Source organism: Nycticebus coucang, chromosome 21 (genome assembly GCF_027406575.1).
Source record: "Nycticebus coucang isolate mNycCou1 chromosome 21, mNycCou1.pri, whole genome shotgun sequence".
NCBI classification, from domain to species: domain Eukaryota; kingdom Metazoa; phylum Chordata; class Mammalia; order Primates; family Lorisidae; genus Nycticebus; species Nycticebus coucang.
The window spans coordinates 53,336,135-53,357,739 of record NC_069800.1 but is presented as its reverse complement, the minus strand read 5'-3'; the positions used below and the strand labels follow the sequence as shown (position 1 = coordinate 53,357,739).

Here is a 21,605-nt window from a genome sequence, read left to right as displayed (position 1 = left end):
AGTTATTGTATGAAGACATCATATTTTTAACTCATAAGTTCTCTCTCTCTCTTTTCTTCTCTCATTTCCCTCAATCCACAGAGGTCGCTAAAGAGTGAGACTGAATACTGCTTTTGAATAAAGAGATAGGCCTGGACCTTGCTCCTAGCGGCATTCTCTGTTACTCCAAAGCTCTTTCTTCCTCAAGTTTCTACCTGGACCTGCTTTTTGAAACAGATGTTGGGGAGAGAATATCAACCCATTTTACTGATAAGAATACTGAGGCCCAAGTGGCTTATATAGACTGGACACAGATTGATCATTTCAGCAAAGATTTCCCTTGCTGGAACTCTAGGGCTGCAAGCCATAAAGAAAAATCTGTATCCTTTCTTGATGATGAATATTGGCAGCGCCCTCAGCCCGCCGGGATAGATTTGGAATCTGTAGCCTTTTCTTTCATAGTTTTGTTCCCAGGGAGAGTCTCCAAATTCCAGGAAAAAATATTCCTACTAGGATAAATAGAATTGTTCTTTCACATACAGTTTTATTTTAGGTTGCCCTTATTTTTCTTTCTTTCTTTCTTTTTTTCCCCAGAGTCTCTCTTTGTCACCAGACTGAAGTGCAGTGGTCTGATCATAACTTACTACAGCTGCCAACTCCCAGGCTCAAAGAAGTCTCCTCGCTCAGCCGTGAGTAGCTGGGACAACAGGCGTGTGCCACCATCCTGGCTCATTTTTTAATTTTTTTTGTACAGACAGGGTTTTGCTATGTTGCTTGAGCTGTTCTCAAACTCCTGGGCTCAAGCAGTCCTCCCTCCTCAGGCTCCTAAAGAGCTAGGATTACAGGTGTGAGCCACTATGTCTGGCCCACACTTATTTTTCAATCTGTTGAACAAATAGTTGAACCAAGGTGAACATAATTTACAGAGCCAGAGGATCTTCCACGCACTTCCTTTATTAGCCAAAACCCTTCTTTACCTTGGAGAAAGTTTCTTACTCTTTCATTAGAGGGAAGTAACTCATTGTATTTCCCTTTTTGCTTTGGCTACCAGGAAGCTCATAGATTCACTCTGAACTTGATCATAGTAGTTAGCCTGAGCTTGGATTTTTTAGGTACAACTCCTTACTCATATTCATTACATACCTTTTAATCCCTCTGCTTTTGCCTTAATAGTTCTATTTTTCAATATATTTTCCATTTGAAATCTTTCCCAAATCTTTCTGACATAGGTTGGATATAAACAAACGAATTCGATTTATTTTCAATGCTTCTTCCCCCCCCCCCTTTTCCTAGCTCCCTTGCATCTTGCTTAGGGGCTCAGGAGCAGATAACTTTAAACAAGCATATTCCCTCTGCTCACTCTCTCTCTCTCTCTTTGTAAAACATGCTTTCAGGGGAATGTAAATTGTTTTTAAAAGCTTCCATCCAGGCCCACTGCTAATTATTACTGACCCAAGAGGATCTGCACTAATTTGCCTTAATAAACTTATTAAATAGCAAATTTCAGGAGGAAGAAACTACCTAGCTTTTATTGGATTAGTAAAACTGCCAGTGGACATCACCACCAGAACAGAGAAAAGCCCATTAATCACATCGGAAAGCCGGGGAGATAATCCGGCTAAGTGTGTTTCTAATAAACTGTTGCAGGCCACCGTTTTGGGCCTTCTCAGAGAATGCTAGCAAAAGTTTCAAGCCTCTAAAAGAAAAAGAGAGAGAGAGAAAAAAAAAAAAAAAAAAAGGAAAGAAAGGAAGGAAGACAGCATCCTTCTCCCCAAACCAGATGCAGGTGATTAAACACGGCAAATAGTAAATGACTTGGCAGCCACAAACCTCCAGGTCATTGAAGAAGAGATGTGTATCTGCGAGGTTGAAGATCATCTCTTCCATCATCAGGCCGATGCGCACAGACGTCGTGGTGTCCTGTTGGAGCAGGAGACAGTCACATGCAGGGGAGCCTGAGTGACCCCAGCCTTCCCATCCCGTCCCACTGCTGAAAGGCACTTTCGGTCCTTCCCCCCCTGAGCGGTTCGTGCACGGCCTAAAATGAGTGTGTGGAGGGCTAGCGGGATAATGCTGTACAGATTTTGAGATCCCACTTGCGGGTTTTCGCCATTACTATTTACCCTCTCCAGTCTGGAACTCTCCCCGAAAACGCCTCTGGAATTGCAACTGTGCTCAGCGTTGCATGGACCCTCATTATAGAAATGGCTGTAATAAAGGAAGGCCTCTTGGAAGATGTGTTTTTGGGGGTTCCCTCCAACATGCTTGTGTTTTTAGGGAGTCTTAGCAGTATAAACTACTGGGAGACCTGAGATGTTGCTTCTCTCTTTCCGATGATCTAGGGAGGCTGCCTTACTCCACCTGATATTTAAAAAATCACTATTACCAACAAGAGAAGATTAATGATAAAAACACACAAACAAAAACCACTGTGTTACATACACACCAGCCATGACAAAAATCAAGTCATGCTAGAGCCCGTGATATGAAACCATCATCGAGGGATACAGGACTGAACGAGGAGAGCAAAGTTGCATCACAGCATAATGTATGAAACAAAGCTACACAGGGCAAGTGTTCCCCGCTCTCTTTTCTATGTACATAGTGTGCAGATTGCTGTTCATCCATTTTTGGGGTCCCTCCCAGAGGATACACACCTAAGGGTGGGCAAGCTATGGCCTTCAGGCCAAATCTGGCCTTCTGCTGCTTTTTCGTGGGTTAAGAAAGGATTTCTGCATTTTTAATAGTGTCATGTCTAGGGTTCCTTTTGTGGTATGAAGTCAGAGGTGGGTAGGACAGACAGCACGTGTCCCACAAAGCCTAAAATATTCCTATCCAGCCCCAGAGTCACACCCTCCCTGTTGAACTCAGGTGTGTCTGTGCCCCTTGTTTTGGCCGATGACGTGTACACAGAAGTTATGTTTCACTTCTGGTCAGAAGCTTTTCAGAGTCAGTGCACGCTTCCCCAGGTGCACTCTCTTCCTGCTTTATGAGACAGTGCGCATTTCTGGATAAAAGCAATTCTGTTAACTTGAGTTCCAGAGTAAAAATGATGTGGATCACAACTGCAGTTGACCATGTGGCCATGTACCATAAATGAGAAGTAGATGAGATCTTGGAGATGTTACTGGCTTGTACTCTCACCTGTCCTAACCGATTCACATGGGAAATACATAGCACAGTGGTCGTCAAGCCTGGCTGCACACTGTAAAGCAATGGAGAGCAATCCTGACACCCGGGTTGCTCCCCAGACCAAGAAAGTAAGATTTGCTGAGAGGAGGGTCCAGGTACCCGGAAGTTTAAAGTTCCCCAGGTGATTCTGATGTATAGTCAAGGTTAGGTAACACTAATACATTGTTGGTAATACACCTCGCTAATATCTATTAAGTGCTTTCTCCACGACACTTCACAAGTATTAGCTCATTTAACCTCCACAAAGCTCCATGAGGTGAACACTACCATTTTCCCATTGCTGTGGTTTGTCCCTGTGAAAACTCATGTTGAAAATGGATCCCCCCCGCCCCAAAAAAGAAAATGGATCCCCAATGTGGTTGTGTTGGGAAGTCATTGGGTCAAGGGTGCAGATCCCTCTGGAATAGACAACTAACACCCTCCCATGGGAGTCAGTCCTCACTCTCTCAGGAATAGATTAGTTCCCAGGAGAGGGGTTTTTTCTTTTGTGATTTTTTGGCCGGGGCTGGGTTTGAACCCACCACCTCCGGCATATGGGACCAGCGCCCTACTCCTTGAGCCACAGGCGCCACCCTGAGAGGGGGTTGTTAAAAGAGTTTAGCTTCTCCAGTCTTGCTTCCTCTCTCGAGGTGCAATCACCTTGCCTGTGTTCACTCCCTTTCTACTTTCCACCATAAGTGGTGGCAGCCTGAGGCCCTCACTAGGTGCAGCTGCCCCATCTTGAACTTCCCAGCCACCAGAATCCTAAGCCAAATACATCTTTTTTCTTTACAAATTATCCAGCCTCAGATATTCCATTATAGTAACACTACCTGGACCAAGACACCTATTTTATGGATGAGATAAACCAAGGCACACCAAGGTTAGGTAACTTGTTGAAGGCCACACAAGCTGACACGTGCTGGGATTTGAACCCAGGTGATCAGATTCCAGATCTACACTGCTTCTGAAGAGGACTCAAAGGGGCAGAGTTGGGAGAAGAGAAAGGGGGGCCTTGTATCCCCACTCTGTACACTTATTTTCCTATTTGAAAAATTCACTGGGAAGCTGTATTACTTATATTATAAAAATAAATAATAAATGACATAAACCCTTCTTGACCCTAAAAAATAAATGCAGCTGGTGATCTCAGCTTCACACAAACAACTGTGAAGACTCAGGCCCAGGAACACAGCCATTAGGCCAAACACTTCCTTAGAGACCCGAGAGCCAAAGCTGGCTGAGAGTTGGCAGGACAGGGTACTCGGTGGGAAATGAAGAGCAAATGAGGAAAACAACCTTCTCAGGGCCTAGAAGGAAATGAGAGTGTGGCCTAGGAAGAGGTTTTGGGGGTGTTTCCATGCGTGACTCATACCCAGAGCATTTCACCTCTCCCTAATGGCACATTCGTCCTTGTTGGGGCTATTTCTGCACCTCACTTCCAATGACCAGCCCTCCAGGTACTGCTGGATGGGAGGCGAGAAGAAGCTGTCACCCAGACTTGTCTGCTGAAAGGACCGCAAGGATTTATTCAGAAAGATGTCACCTCCCAGGCCAGTATACAGAGAAGGAAAAATAGTGACTGCATATGAAACAGCTTCTCTGTGAAAGTATTTGCATGGTTCTAAAAAGGCAAATATTATCTATGGATAAAGCTCAAATCATGATTGACCGATGTTGGGAGGATAGGCGGAGGTCTGCATGTGGGTAAGGGTGAGAAAAGAGAGTTCAAGTCTTATATTTTGGGAAGTAGAGATCATGCCCCCAAATGGGACAAAAGTCAAGAAGCAGCAACATAAGTATGTTACTTAGAAATGTGGAGGTAAGGGCGGCGCCTGTGGCTCAGTGAGCAGGGTGCCGGCCCCATATACCGAGGGTGGCGGGTTTAAGCCTGGCCCCGGCTAAACTGCAACAAAAAAATAGCCAGGCGTTGTGGCGGGCGCCTGCAGCTGCTCGGGAGGCTGAGGCAGGAGAATCGCCTAGGCCCATGAGTTGGAGGTTGCTGTGAGCTGTGTGACGCCACGGCACTCTACTGAGGGCCATAAAGTGAAACTCTGTCTCTACAAAAAAAAAAAAAAAAGAATTTTATTTATTAAAAAAAAAAAAAAAATGTGGAGGTAAGTTCCAGAAGCATCAGCAAAGGTTGAAGGTTGTTGCCTCTGGGAAGAAAGAAAGGATGGGGGGAAGGGAGAGTCAGCAGTAACTGCTATTTTCCATACACTTTTCTCTTTACAATTATACGATTTTTTTTTAGAGAGGGTCTCACTCTGTCACCCAGGCTAGACTCTAGTACAGAGGGAGATCACAGCTCACTGTTACCTCAAACTCCTGGGCGATCCTCCTGCCTCAACCTCTCTCATAGCTGGGACTATAGACATGCACCATCATTGAATCCAGCTAATTTTTTTTTAATTTTATTTTTGTACAGATGGAGTCTTGCAATGTTGTCCAGGCTGGTGTCAAACTCCTGGCTGTAAACAATCCTGCAGTCTTGGCCTCCCAAAGTGCTGGGATGATAGGTGTGAGCTACTGTGTCCAGCCCAGAACTACATGAATTTTAAACTATATGCATGTATTTCTTGGGCCAAAGAAATTAAAAATAATATTCAGTAATTCTACTTTTCATTATCTAGAGAAAAAGGCATACACATTAACAAGGGGACATGTCAAGAGATGTTCATTATAGAATTGTTAGTAAATAGTAAAAGATTGGGGAAAGTTTAGCTTTCTAGTCAAAGGAAAATGAAATGGCTTTCTTTTTTTTTTTTTTTTTTGAGACAAAACCTCAAGCTGTCACCCTGGGTAGAGTGCCGTGGCATCACAGCTCACAGCAACTTCCAACTCCTGGGCTCAAGCAATTCTCCTGCCTCCGCCTCCCAAGTAGCTGGGATTACATGTGCCTGCCATAACGCCTGGCTATTTTTTGGTTGCAGCCGTCATTGTTGTTTGGCGGGCTGAGGGTTGGATTCGAACCCGCCAGCTCAGGTGTATGTGGCACGCGCCTTAGCCGCTTGAGCCACAGGCGCCGAGCTGGAAAATGAAATTTCAATGGAAAGGAACAAAGCAGGTCTCCACGGACACACCAAAAAAAGAAGTTTCCTGACTTTATTATCTTTTATTAGGAACACATAAAATGTTACTATGTATTTTCCACGGGCATTTATATATGTGTAAGTATCTGAAAGGATAAACCCAGAGAAAGAACAGTAGTTACTTCTAGAAGGCAGAGAAGAGGAAGTGGATATTCGAGGTGATGGTCAAAGTGAACTTTAGTATTATTTAGAATGTATAAAATGTTTTTTAAATAAATCACAAGGTCTATGGCTATAAAAATTTTTAAAGGAGAAGGGATTCAAATATTTATTGCATAATTTAAAGTTAAAAATAAGAAACACACTCAAATATTTCCGTGGCCAGTCTTTAGAATACTTACCTACTCCTTAGGTGCTCTCATTATTTCAGATTTTCCTAAAATTTGCTTGTATCTAATAAGATTATTAGGCAACGATTTAATAGGCTTAAGCTTTGTAGGTGGTGCCTCTTTTAAAAAAACTTGAAAAACTAGCTGCACAGAGGCAGAAAAATCTGGAATAGCCCCAGAAAAGCACAGCTATCCCAGGAGTGAAGTAACACGGAGTGTTGCCCTGGGCCAGACCACGTTATCCAAGTCGAAAATGTTTTTCCAGGTTACCAAAGACTGAGAAGCTAAAAGAAAAAAATAATTGGTGGGGACTCTGTTAATTTATGTGAAATACATCTGGAGTGAGGCCAAGACAAAAGCCATCGGCTTCATCTCAGGCTGCCTCTGACTGAGCCCCAAATACACGCCATGAACATACCACCTCGGGCTGTTGGCTTTAGTCACACAGTGCAGCTCGGAGGGGAGCCCTCCCTCTCACCCAGCAATCCTCCCAGTCAAGTAAATCCTAAACTATAACAACCTTCATACCAGGCTCTTCAGCCAGTAAAGGGCAAAGGAACCCTTCAAATCCACCCTGATCCCTCTGACCACCTAATGTGGCGGTGAGGCTGAAAGGGACAGCCTTTGTTTATACACCTAGCCCAGGGCCTGGCGTGCAGCAGGTGCTCCACAAGGGGTGGTTCTGGCTGAAATCTCCCAGTTCCCTTGCTTGTACCTTCAAGCAAACAGCCTGTTTCTGTAAACCCAGCGGGAACACCCGAAACCGATGGGTACAAAAGTTTTAACATGCTACTCACATGAAAACCATTTTCTTAATTATTGCGTACGCTTCAGATTAAAAAAAAATCAGTGGTTAATTTCCTAAACAAGCAACAGCGTAAGTGAATTACTTTTAAAAAACCAGATTAATTTAAATCAGAACAGAGAACTAAGAAAAGGGAGTTTTCCCCAACCAGGCTTCAATGTGTAACTTGTCCTTGGAAGCACCAGGCTGGGGGCTGGTGGGGTTGGGGTGGACGGAATGCCCTCCTTGCTGGACTAGAGAATTTGAGGGTGCTTCTCTCCCAGTGAAGGTACAAGGCAGACGATGCACAGCAGATTTTTCCAGCGTGCGCTAATGTTCTACAGGTTTCTCAGGGCTCGGCTTTGATGAGGGCGGTGGGCTCTGCACAAGTTGACTTAGGAGGCTGGTGAGGAGGCTTTTCCCTGTTGGAACCGCCCCTCAGGGCAGATGCTGTGGCTCAGGATGGCAGCTCCTTAACCTAATTATTACGCATTCTTGATGAAGTTCCCTTAATTAGAGGGGAATGGCACAGACTTTCACCATATGGGCTGCCCAGAGAGCTGCCTCCTGGATCACTGTCTTGTGATGAATTGTTGAGTAGAAAAGAAAGTCTTTCCTAAAACAAAATTAATCTCAGGTAAAACAAATATCAATGAAGAAAATGGCATGTAAATTCTCAGAGGGTTCAAGATTTGAAGGCCAAATGTTATTCAGGGTTAATTAAGACTAGGACAGTCATTTTCTAGCAACTATCTCCACCGTTCTCAAATTTATAAGCCCTCCCAGTTCATACAGATTGGGAGATAACTGTTATCATTTCAAAAGGAGGAATCCAAGTTTTTAACTGAAAAGTTGTTTTTAACAAATCAGAGCTCTATTTTTCCATTAAATAATTTCCTTTTTTTTTTTTCATTTCCCAAGTTTTCTGTTTTAAGCACATGGCATTTTGAAATACGAGATGGCTCTAAAACATGTTCAAAGAAGTGAGATTTGCACATGATTTAATTAGCATCACAGTTCTTTGAACGAAAGGAAAGTATGTTCCAATTTCATCTTGAAACTGGCTTATGTGTCTGTGGTCTTTGGGCTGCTTCATAGTCCTGGTTGGATACTAATAATAACATACTACTACTACTACTACTAATAATAATAGTCTTTACTGAGCACATTGGAGCAGAGGTTAGGAGGGTAGTCTCTAAGCCAGCCTGCCTCTTCCTCAAGGCCAGTTCCTCCTCTTATTAGGAAGATGACTTTGGTATAAATCATTTAACCTCTGGGGGCCTCAGTTTTTCATCTGTAAAATGGGCTCCCTTACCGAATAGATTTTTTTTACGAAGATTAAATGAGCTTTTCCAAGTGCAGTATATAATCTTTTTAGCACAAGTTTAATGAGCAGGATTCTAAAAGAGAAGTGACTGGAAGAAGTACCAGTAGCATTCAGGAGTCAGCAAACTCTGACCTGAGGCTTGTTTTTGTAAACAACGTTTTACTGGAACATAACAACGCCCATTTGTTCAGTTAATGTTTGTGGCTTATTTCACGCTTCCGTGACAGCTAACTAGTCACCACAGAACCTAACGGAAAGCCCAAAATATTTATTATCCCTTCAGAGAAAATGCTTGTCAATTCCTAGAACAAATAACAAAATATCAGAATTCATCATACACAGTCACGGTGAAGGTCTCTTGCAGTGTGTGTGTGTGTGTGTGTGTATGTGTGTGCACATGAGTGTCTGTGATGGGTCATAATGGAAAATGTATTTCTATGACCATGTTAAAAATTTAAAAACAACAGTGAATGTTAGGGACTGTTTAGAGCTTGGAACCATGCCTAGAACATAGCAAGTGCTGAATAAATGTTAGCTTAATAATGGCTAATATTTATATTCTGTTACTGTTATTACTATGAGACTTGTTCAATGTCACTCAGCTTAAGAGGCAGTGCTGGCATTGATACCCAGGTCTAATCTGACTCCAGACACTATAATCCTTTGGCTATCCTATGATGCCTATCATGATCCTTTGCTGTGAGGGAGTGTCTGCCTTCCATGGTTTAGCTGCATGACTGGACACCAGGGATGTGCTGTCCCCTCCTGGAATATTGGAATGTACCAGACACCTACAGTATCTGTTAGTCTCCTGTGGAGCTGAGCCATGGAGGTGATTTCGTTTGGGGTCCCTGCTGTGAAGATTTAGAGGATGGATGTGCAGGAAAGGGTTAACTCAGCAGGCCTGCATTGATCAAACTCTGTACATTCCTAAGAAATGTCTGTTTTCAGGACTGGCCTTTGGAGAGCTCTTGGCGGATGAGCTCTCAGCCCTTGGGCTGCATGACTCCAGTTGATCAGATAGTTTACTAACAATGTGATTTAGGGTGAACCATGGTTTTTGTTTCGGAGTGCTATTGTCTGAGTAGTTTAGGTCAATCACACAGGTGCTACATGCTGTCATTGATCCCAGTAAGACCTGGGACACCAGCTTCAAACGATGACAATTTATTCTCTTACAGTTCTAGAGGTCACAGGTGCAAGCGCTCCTTTGCAGGAGGAGCCAGTTTCCTTGCCCGTTTCAGCTTCCAGACACCACCTGCACTCCCTGGCTGGTGGGCTCTTCCTCACGTCACCTCAACCTCTTCCTCTGGCTCACACCTCCTATCACTCACTCTGACCTCCTCCTCTCATAAGGACCCTTGCAATTACACTGGGGACACTTAATCACATCTGAAAGTCTCCTTTGCCATCGAAGTTAACAGTCGCAGATTCTGGGGACTAGGACATGGAATCTTTGGGAGGCCACTTGCCCACCACAATGCACAATTATAAAACTACCAAATACTGCCCTTTGGGGTACATCCCCTAATAGGCCAGTTTTAGGGCAGGTTCTCTGCAGATGTGGCCCTTCCTTCTAGAGAGTGGTTTAGAAATTTGCAGGGAACATTTTATTTGTCACAATAATTGAGAAGGATCGCAGTATTTGGGTGCCAAGGATGTTAATGTTTTACAACGAACTGTGGGAAGTTGTACACAATGAAAAACCATCCCACAACCTATGTGACTGTCACATCTCCTTGGGCACACTTACACTGTGAAAAACCTAAGATCTGAATCTAGAATCTGCCTCTGTTATAGAAGCAAACACAGACATATACATGTCTGTATCCCATGGCCCACCCCTGTGTGTGTGTTCTTACATTTTCCTTTCTTTCTAGCCCAGAATGGCTCAAGATCTGCCCGGTTCTCTTAAATGCAACCCTTTAAATGAGAAGTATGTGCCAGAATCAGAGTCCTTCATTGTGGCTTCTTTTCGGATCAGGCCCGAACATTTATCTGAAATAACACATTATTTATTTATTTTTTTAGAGACAGAGTCTTACTTTGTCACCCATGGGAGAGTGTCATAGCGTTATAGCTCACAGCAACCTCAAACTCCTGGGTTCAACCAATCTTTTTGCCACAGCCTCCCGAGTAGCTGGGATTACACATGCCTGCCACAATGCCTGTCTGATTTTTATATTTTTAGTGAAGATGGGGGTCTCACTTTTGCTCAGGCTGGTCTCGAACTCCTGAGCTCAGGCAATCCACCTGTCTCAGATTACAGGCGTGAGCCACCGCGCCCAGCCGATAACATTTTTTAATAAATCAAATTTGATTCTTTGATTTCTTTCCTTTATTTACAGTTAGAATAGTACATTCATTTTTTTTAAAGTAGCGAGTAGTTGGGTTATATTATTTGGTATTTTCATTACAGGATAATAAAAGGGGCATTTTAAGATACTGTATTTATTTTTGGCTGGGCACAGAGGCTTGAGCCTGTAATCCCAGCACTGTGGGAGGCTGAGGTGGGACCCTGTCTCCACTAAAAACAGAAAAACTAGCTAGTTGTTGTAATGGGTCCCTGAAGTCCCAGCTACTCGGGAGGCAGAGGCAAATGGATCGCTTGAGCCCAGGAGTTTGAGGTCAAGGCGCTCAACCTCAGGGCGGCAGAGTGAGACTCTGTCTTAAAAAAAAACCATATTTATTTTTAAAAAGGATTTTGGATATGTGATAAGGTTGAAATATGCTATAGGAAAAATTGGCCACTGGGGCAGTGGCTCAAATCCTGATGCCAGCTTCTCTGCCATCTGTCCCCACTGGACCTGATCCATGGCAGTTTATTCTCTGGGAGGTGGTGCTGGGGAGGCAGGGTGCATATGATGGAAGCCCACAAAGGCTGCCCTGCTCTGGGGCACCAGCACTTCTCCTTGTCCTTATACCTCAATTGCCTGATTTCTTCCAGGTTTTCTAAGGAGCAAGGGATGAAGAGACATTTTCCCCAAATCATAATACTCATTATCAGAGCTCTCCTGGTTGGAGTGTCATCTAACATGTGCTGGCCTCGGGCTCACCATTTGACTTGCATCATGCCGTGAACCTTGTTTCCAAAAGGTCCTCAGACTTCATTGAGAGGAGACAGTGGGAGAGAGGAGGTCAGATACAAAGATAGCAAGTTTCCCTCTTCCCTACGCCAATCATACACTACAGCTAGAGGGCCTTTTACAGTAAAAATTAGAGCTGCTTTTGTTTATTATTTATTTATTTTTTAGAGACAGAGTCTCACTTTGTCACCCTCGGTAGAGTGCTATGGCATCACAGCTCACAGCAACCTCCAGCTTTTGGGCTCAGGTGATTCTTGTGCCTCAGCCTCCCGAGTAGCTGGGACCACAGGTGCCCGCCACAACGCCCAGCTATTTTTTTTTGTTGCAGTTTGGCTGGGGCCAGGTTTGAACCCGCCACCCTCGGTATATGGGGCTGGCGCCCTACTCACTGAGCCACAGGCGCCGCCCCTAGAGCTGCTTTTGTTTAAAATCCTCTGATTTCTCTGGCCTCTGAGTAGAGCCAGCATCCTTCAGTAGTGCACTGCCTAGCCCTCCACCCCACCTGGACTCTCTGCTCCCTGAACATGCCACACTTGCTCCTGCCCCAGGGCCTTTGCACTTGCTGCTCCTTAGTCTGGAATTCCCTCTCTCCAGGCTCTTTCATGGCTGGCTCCTCCGCAACATTCACTTTCTACTCCCAATGCCACATAGATCTTCTCTGATCATTTAACCTAAAATAAGCCAGGATCTCCTCTCCACACTCACTCCACATCCCATTACTCTGCTGCAATTTTAAACAGCATTTATCATTATTTCAAATGATCTTTTTATTTATAATTTTTGATGCTTTGCCCTCAACTAGGAGATAAGCTTCATGAGAGCTATTGCCATGTCCCTTGTCCCCAGAATATAGCTTGAATGGTAGATGCTCAGTTGGGTATTTTTTAAGGGAATGTGTGTGTGTCTGTGTGTGTGAACTTTGTGGATGTTATCAAGTTTCCTCCCCAAAATACCTTTTCCCTCTCTTGATAAACTGATAAATCAAGACTCAGAGTGAAATGACTTATCCAAAGTCATACTGCTAATTAGTGGCAGAGCTGATATTCCAACCCAGGACCGTCTTCTTTTCTCAAGAAATCAACATCTTAACCATTTTACTCACTGCATATGTCTTCATGGGAACCAGTAACATAACATAAACTACCTTATTAGGAAAAGAAACATAAGGCAGATGATAATCAGATTTCTTTTTGGGTGAACACCTGATTTAATATTGTTGATATCTACTTTTAATGAAATAAACGATTCATTTAATGGAATAAGACTTCCAAAGTTGGGAGAAATGACAGGCAGCTGGCATATAAAACCAGCTCTGATTTTTCTCTTAGGTCTTAGCCTGGCTTTCTTTTCTAATAACTGCTGGCCTTCAGAGGGAAAGGTTCTCCCCTTATGGCCTCTGAGCATTTGTGCCTTTAATTTCCTGGACTTGATATGGAAAAAGCAAAGTTAACTGGTAAATCCCTTCCTTCTCAGCTGCCATCCCTCTCCCTGACTCCCAAAGGCCAGGAATGGCTCTGTGGGAACCAGACACCTTGGCTGAAATTGGAAATCAGCTCATTTTAGCTGGCTCTGAAGGGCTCAGAATCCTTTCTCTGCCCCCCAAGCCTTTCCCTCCACTTAAATGTAGCCCATAACTTTTTAGGATGTCATCTTAGGAGCAAAAAAGAAACGTGTTGTGGAAAAACTTACTTGAGGGCCTCTTCAGATCCACTAATGTTATCAAATGCAACATTCCCAAACTAATTTTCAGAAAAACAAGATGTCTCTGGGTAATGTCTTGGTGTCTCAGAAATCTAAGGTCAGGATGCTTCCCAGGGGCTGGACCATTACAGCTCACGGCAGCCTTGAACTCCCGGGCTCAAAGGATCTTCCTGCCTCAGCTTCTTGACTTCAGGTGCCCGCCGCCACACCAGCTACTTTTCTATTTTTGTGGCGATGTGGTCTTGCTCTTGCTCAGGCTGATCTTGAACTCCTGGCCTCAAGCCATCTTCCCACCTTGGCCTCCCAAAGTGCTAGGATTACATGCGTGAGCCACCATGCTGATGATGAAATATTTTCTTCAGGAAACTTGCATAACGAGCAGAGGTTGATGTTCAAGAATTTGGGAAGCTGTCTTCAAATACTCTTGCACTAGTAATTGGGTCAATGATAACTAACAGTTGGGAACTCTTAGCTCTCTTTAGACGTGTTTCTGACATGGTTAACAAATTTACTAGTTAAATTTTTTTTAAAGAAGACATTCAGCACTACGCTTTTAGGGTGACTGATGGGTGCATTAGCGTTGCTTTTGCTTTTTTACAAAATGCCTCTAGAATTAAAAATTTGAGCATTCTACAAACCAGGCTTTTCAACCTCTGTACTGATGGCATTTTGAGCCAAATAATTCTTCGTTGTGGGACTGGCCTGTGCCTGGGGGGTGTTTATCCGTGTCCTTGTTCACTACTCACTAGGTGTCAGGAGCACCCCTGCCCAGCTGTGACAGTATGAATGTGTCCAGACTTCGGCACGTGTCTTCTGAGGGGCACAATCACCCCTAGTTAAGAACCACTGCTCTAAATGATTTTAAAATAATGAGAAAGCTTGGTCCTTAATGTTAGTAAATTAACCGTGGAATTATAGAGTGGTCAACATTTTTAACGAAACTAGCTAACTGAGAAATGAGCTAAATTAAAAAAAGAAATCTATATCTCTCCCCTGCTGAGTGAGAGGTGCTGCTCTCCTGTCTCCAGGGACCCATGTGGCTCGGTAGGTGAGAACAACCCCCGCAGCCAGACTCATGGCTGCAAATCCAGGCTCTGCCCTTGCTAGGCGTGTGACTCGGGCAGGTCACTGAACCTCACGGTGCCCATTCTCTCACCTGTGCAAGGTGGCAACCCACTCTACTTACCTCCGTGAGGAGGTTACAGTGAGAGGAGCAAACACTTGAGGTGGATGGATGGGTGGGTCTGTCATTCTTTTTTTATTTCTTTTGTTTTTTGTAGAGCTAGGGTCTTGCTGTGTTGCCCAGGTTAGTCTCAAATTCCTAGCCTCAAATGATCCTCCCACCTGAGCCTCCCAAAGTGGCAGCATTACAGGTGTGAGCCACTGCCCTCGGCTTGGTCAATCTTTTTTTTATTGTTGGGGATTCATTGAGGGTACCATAAGCCAGGTTACACTGATTGCAATTGTTAGGTAAAGTCCCTCTCGCAATCATGTCTTGCGCCCATAAAGTGTGACACACACCAAGGCCCCACCCCCCTCCCTCAGGTCGGTCAATCTTATTCACATAATCGCTCTCTCGGGCTTCACTGGCCACATCTAGCATTTGAATTTGGCTGTCCCCTTCTCAGGTGCCACCTGAAGGGAAGGTCAGGGAGGTGCCTGTCTTGGCACTTTGTGATTCCAGGTCCTTTCCTCCCTCTCAAGTCCCAGACTGCCTGTGAGTCAGGCTCGTGTCTAGGCAGGGACGCTGTCTGGGCTTGCAGACTTTTTCTGCAAACGGCAGACCTGCCCACTTGGGAAATTTGTCACAATTACAGGCAGCTTGCTGCCTGCCTCTGCTTGGCTTGTCTTCTGTGTCAATTACCCTGTCCCTGACTTCAGGGTGTGCTTCTGTGCCTATTCTGGAAAGGGGTCCCACACCCCCCCTTTCTCTTTAAAAGAAAAAAACACACACACAAAAAAGAAAAAACACACAAAACCAATCAAAGCTATCACACCATCCAAGATAACTGGGCCTTTCCCAAATCGCCAGCCAAGTAGCTGTTTACAAGCTGAACAAATAATTACTCTGCCACAAGGAAGAAAAGTATTAATTAAAGCTATTCATTAAACCAGCTTCCCTATTCTATGGGGTTTATCTGTTAGAAGTGTCAGCCAAAGGTTAGGGGTGGATTAACACACAATGGAGAGCTTTGCCAGTTAAATCTCCTCTTTGCGGTTAGCTTTTAATAATAAAGTTGTCATTAAAAGAAAGGATTTTATGGTTTTAATTGGGTTTAATTACTTGGAAACTCTTGGAAGGCAGATCAGCTTGTTTAAAAAGAATGTTTTAGAGGAAGACAAGAAAATGATGGTCGTAAAGAAAAAAATGAGTCGTTCACATGTTCAAACAGTAAAGTTTAAAAAAACTTGGCTTCTTTGACAATTTCATAGGAAAACACTAGAATATAGAAAAGATCATCTTAACTCAGCAGATGGGTCTATTTGTACTAACAAGAACTTCACCGAAAGATTGGAGGAGAAATCCTGTCATCGCTGAGTCACAAGAGTCAAACTGACAACAAATGATGAAATCATGGTCAAATTCAAGAGAACAAAGATGTCTAAACTGGTTCCACTCTGGGGGTTTTATGCAACTATTCAGCATCTTAGATTTTTCTTTTTTTATCCTTTGAAGAATGTTCTTTTGGCTGGAGACGTCTAGCAGCTTTTAAAGAATTTATACTAGGGTACAAATTTAAAGGCAAAAAATAACAGATAAATAGAAAAATGGAGCTGCAAGCATTGAGTAGGGTGACCAACCGTCTTGATTTGCCTGGAATTCAGGGGTTGCAGGACTGTTAATGTGAAAAGTGGATAAATCTGGATAAGAGGATGACCCTAACATGAGTCACTGTCCAGGACTGAGGAGCATTTGATAACACGGGAGACTGGTGAGTTTACAGAAGTTCATGCCAATGGCTTAGAACAGGGCTCCACACTCAGCGAATGTCACTACTTCTGTCAGCGCCGATGACGTCCTCTTCAACATGGCGCATCTTCTACTTATTAACAGTAGTAGTCATATGTCAGCACGCCTTCCTCGGACAGGACATCTTATACATGCTGCTTTAGAACCAGCAACACGGTTCTAAAGACGCAGTTCTTTTAAAAGACATGGTCATTCGTTTATTCTATGAAAGCTGTTTACAATGTAGCTGGTATACGCATGAAATGTAATAACTCGTGTGATCCTCCCCACAGTGACCCTACAAGGTAAGCATTATTCCTATTGCACCCATTCTACAGAAATGAAACTGAGGCACAGAGAGGAAAATTGACTTATCTGAGGTTACATGTTTCGGGAGTGGAGCTGGCTTTTGAACATGAGCAGTCTGGCTCTGGAGCCTGGGCTCTACACCAGAGGTGGTGAACTTTCCCTGTATCATATCAATACAATTACTTTTGTAGTAAACCTCTTCTTCTAAACACTGACTAATTTCTGGGCAGGTATCTAAATAAAGATCACAAAGAAGAAAGTAGCCACAGGGGAACAGATTTAATTGAAGAATATCTTCAAGCATTCACTCAGTTTACTCAGTATGAAGTAAGGACTGTGTCTTTCCCTCTGGGAAGAGTTCCTATAGACCTCTAACAATATATTGTTAACATACATCAACCCTCTGGCTCGTATCCCTGAGGCAGGGCGTCATGCCCTTTGATCTCAGGCTTCACCGGGTGCACAGCTTCAGAGAAATGGCTTATGGAATGTTTAACTCCAGGGAAGCCAACTCTGTGTGTGTCCCAGGGGGGCCCAGGTCCCTTAAGCCCTGGAAAAAAAGCAAGCCATTTTAAACTCACACTGAGTTTAAATAATATATATATATATTATTATTTTTTTTTAATTTTTTTTTATTTTTAATTTCAGTGTGCTTGTTCATGTTTGTTTGAAGTACTCCTTTTCTGGTGATTTTCTTCTTTCTCCTGCGGTGCTGGCTGTTTTTGATGTTGTTGGTAGAGACGGGGTCTTACTCTGGCTGACTGCTGCTCATATGGGTTTTGAACCTCTGAGCTCAGGCAATCCACCTGCCTCGGCCTCCCACAGCGCTGGGACTACAGGTGTGAGCCACCACGCCTGGCCTATTATTATTTTTTTTTATACAGAGTCTCACTATGTTGCCCTCAGTAGCATGCTGTGGTATCATAGCTCACAGCAATTTGAAACTCTTGGGCTTAAATGATTCTCTTGCCTCAGCCTCCCAGGTAGCTGGGGCTATGGACGCTCACCACAATGCCTGGCTATTTTGTGGTTGTAGTTGTCATTGTTGTTTGGAAGGCCTGGGCTGGGTTTGAACCTGCCAGCTGGGGTGTATGTGACCTGTGCCCTAGCCGCTTAGCTATAGGCACCCAGCTGCCCATATTGTTTCTATGGCAACTACTCAACTCTGCTATGTAGCCTACAAACAGCTATAGACGATATGTAAACAATAGACAATATGAATGGGTGTGGCTGTGTCACAATAAAACTTTATTTAAATAAAACAACTGGTGGGCCAGATTTGGCCCACGGAATGGATGCAGTTTGCAGAACACTGGCTCTAAACCACTATGCGATACTGTCTTGCTCTCAGACACTGAAAGCCCCTCCCCACCTGGAGCTCACATTCTAATGGAGGAGGAGGGCTGTGAAAAAACTGGAAAACATTTCATTTCAGACAGTAAGAATGCTCTGAAGGAAAGGAAGCATGAGCATATTCTGGAGGGTGAAAGAGAAGCAGAGGGAGATGGCTTGAGTGTGACTGTGCATGTGGTTTGGGGAGGGCTACTAGAGATGGGGTGTTCAGAGAAGCCCTGTCTGAGGAGGTGACTTCTGCGTGAAGCCCTGATGGAATAAAAGTGCCTGCCATGGGATGATCCGGGGGAAGGAACAGCCAGTGCAGAGGGTCTGAGACAGCAGCAAGCTTAGTGTTTAGGAAGGAGAAAGAGGGCCAGAGAAGAGGGAGCGTAACAAGTAAGTAGGAGAGACAGGATTTTCCAGGCAAGCAAATTAGGTAATCTAGACCGTAGGGAAGAGCTTGAAGGTGATTAAAAGTATATCGGAACAGTTTCAAGCAGGGAGAATGAAGAGGTCTATTTTAGGATTTATATCCCAAATAGATTATGCAGCCTGCCTTCACAGCACTGTGTCATCCTGTCCAATAGGCAGGTGAGTTAGTAATGACAACTGATATTTGACCTTAGTGTTAGGGAGATGACAGTGAGTTGACTGGGTGGGGAGGACTGTGGCAAACTGGAGAACATCTGTGTTGAGCAGCTCGGCCAAGTGGCGCCATTTGGAATTGTGAGCTAGCCAGCTATTCTGAATTTTCAGGAGAAGCCAGAAATCTGAATTTTTATGTGACATCTTCTAATTTTAAATGCCGGCCATCTTCTAATTTTAAAAGTAAGGAAAGAGTACGTTTAAGACCCAAGTGTGGCCTGCAGACCTTGCCGCGCCCCTAATAGTGTGATAACTGGTACTGGAAGGAACCAGGGTTTGACTGAAGGCTTGAGGTTGGCCATAGAACTTGGGAACCTGTAGATGGCTGTGGTCAGCTTAGGTAACAGAGGGGCTTAGAGTGGCCTTTGGGCTTCTGGGTCTGACTCCTTCTCTGCCACTTACCAGGGTGGGAGTCTTGGGGAGGGCCTCTGTGTCCTTCTAGATGGAATGGGAATCACTGTGTGTGGCTTGTAGGTTTGTCTGGAGGACTAAGGAGATGGCCCGCATAGTGAGTTTGACACAGTGCTAGGCTTGGGGAGACAGATTTACGTTTTATTCCTATGACTGAAGGTTTCTGAGTATGGGTTACATGGTACAAACTGTAAGTCATTGTAAAAGTCAATACTTCATTTTTGTTTTTAGCGCTACACACATAAATTGCAGAATGAATGGAATGGGCCAATTCCTTGAAAACCATAAACTTCCAAAACCCACCCAAGATGAAATAGCTGCAAGTATTAAATAACTTGAATTCATAATTAAAAACCTTCTCCTCTCCCTCCCCCCACAATCTCCTGGGCCAGATGGTTTCACTGGAGAATGTTATCAAACACTTCCCAGAGAATTAGCACCAATTCTCCACAATCCCTTCCAGACAATAAAGAGGAGGGGACACTTTCTAATTCATTTGATGAGGTCAGTATTACCCTGACACCAAAACCAGATGAAGATACTCCAAACAAAACCCAAATACCAAGAAACAACAAAAAAACCCACTTGATCTTTCAAGTCAAGGGATGTTCATCTTTTAGTACCTCTAGGCAGCCCGTGTTCCTTCGAGAACACCCATAGAAACAGAGTATAAGTCTCGGGCTTGTCGTAGGAGGTCAGTGGGGCAGGAATTGCTACGCCAACGTAAAGATGTGCAAACTGGGACCCTACAAGAAAAGTGACTTGCTCCAGGTCCTGGAAATGGTGACTGGATCGCCTTGGATCGGATCCGAGGCCTCCACACTCCATGACAGTCAGCCCACCGAAGGATTCCAGTCAGAAAAGGCACAAGAGCCACCACAGCATGAAATGACTTCCCTACCCCAGTGTGCATGTGGGCATGCGCACCAAGACCCAGCCTGGACTTAGCAGTCTAACAAAGCCGCGCTACCCAGGGAGAGTCACACATTCATTCATTTTTTTTTTTTAAATTGAGGTGGAATCCATAAAACATAAAAGGAACCCTCTTGAGGGGAACAAGTGAGTAGCTTCTAGCATACCATGTTGTGCAACCACCTCCTCTGCTCGGTTCCCAAACATTTTCATCACCCCCAAAGGAAAATCCATACCCACGAAGTACTTGCACCCCAAACCACTCCCCTCTGCCCGGAAACTTCCAACGTGCATCTGTCTTTATGGGTTTCCTTATTCTGGATATTACATATAAATAGAACCTGACAACACAGGCCCTTCTGTGTCTGGCTGCCTTCACCTAGAGTGGTATTTTCAAGGCACATCCCTGTTGTAGCAGGTATTAGTACCACATTCCTTTTCCCCCCTTTTTTTGCAGTTTTTGGCTGGAACCTGGTTTGAACCCATCACCTCCGGTATATGGAGCTGGCGCCCTACTCCTTTGAGCCACAGGCGCCGCCCCCGCATTCCTTTTCATGGCTGAATACTATTCCATTGTAGGAACAGCCTATGATTTGCTTATCCATTTACCCATTGATGGATATTTCCAAGGAGAATCTTAAACTGCAGATTTCCACTTTGAATTAGGCCCCGTTGGAAGACATACATCAGAGCTTCCCCGACTGCCATCAGAGGGGCCCGAAAGCTCACGAATTCACAGTGGAAGAGAAGCAGGCATGGTGAGGGGAACACCTCCTATTCCCCTGTCAAAGCCAATCCCAAATACAATAGGCGTTGACACCTTTCTGCCATTCAGCAGGTGGCACCTCATCACCAAAGGCTCATGGGAATTCTAGCAATCTTTGGACTAGCTCAAGAACCCTATTGTTGGCAAATTAAGTAGCGTAAAAAGTGCAGGTGGGGAGTTGAGAAGAGACAGATTCTCAACCTGCTAGTTAAGTGTAAAGGAAAATTAGTCCCATTATTTAGGCTCCCAGGGTGCCTGGGATTTTTTTTCACCACTTATCATTATAAGCAGCAACCCCTATATTTACAGAAGACAAAAGACCTTCTCATTCTAACCCAACCTACAATTGGTTATAGGTTTTGCATAGAGGATTTAAATTCATCTCATTTTTTTTTCCTTTCAGATGCCCTTCAGCATTTATTGAAAGGTGGGGCAAGAAGTGGGGGCGGGGGAGAAGTTGGCAAAGAAAGTCTAGGGAAGAAGTCTGCATTTGTTAAATTTGTAGGCAGAAAATTAGGCTCACTCAGAGTCTTAATTTGCTCTAAGACTTTCAACCTAAGTTGAGTGATTCTGCAAGGAAATGGTCTCTCTCAGAGTGGCAGAGAGCATGGTGCTTCAAAGAATGTCCCTGCTAATGAGTACTTTTCTGACAACCCCAAGCCATCTTTTAAATATATTTTATGTTGGAAATAATCCTTTAATGCTCTAAAATAAATAAGCAGAGGCACTTGGCATGGAGGTCCCCTGGCTTAGGGAAGGACTATTATAAGGGATTAAGTTGACAAAGGGTGCCACCCCCCTGCCCAGC

General features: G+C 44.1%; 1 protein-coding gene across 4 annotated transcripts in view; it reads right to left on the bottom strand.

The window, feature by feature from the left end:
• The window catches only part of EYA2 (EYA transcriptional coactivator and phosphatase 2), a 279,314-nt gene that overhangs the window by 40,523 nt on the left and 217,186 nt on the right, over nt 1–21,605 (bottom strand). For all 4 annotated transcript variants that reach the window (XM_053574516.1, XM_053574515.1, XM_053574518.1 and 1 more), the window contains one exon: nt 1,810–1,899. In XM_053574516.1, coding sequence (XP_053430491.1) covers nt 1,810–1,899 — 90 coding nt within the window. The remainder of the gene's footprint in view (nt 1–1,809; nt 1,900–21,605) is intronic.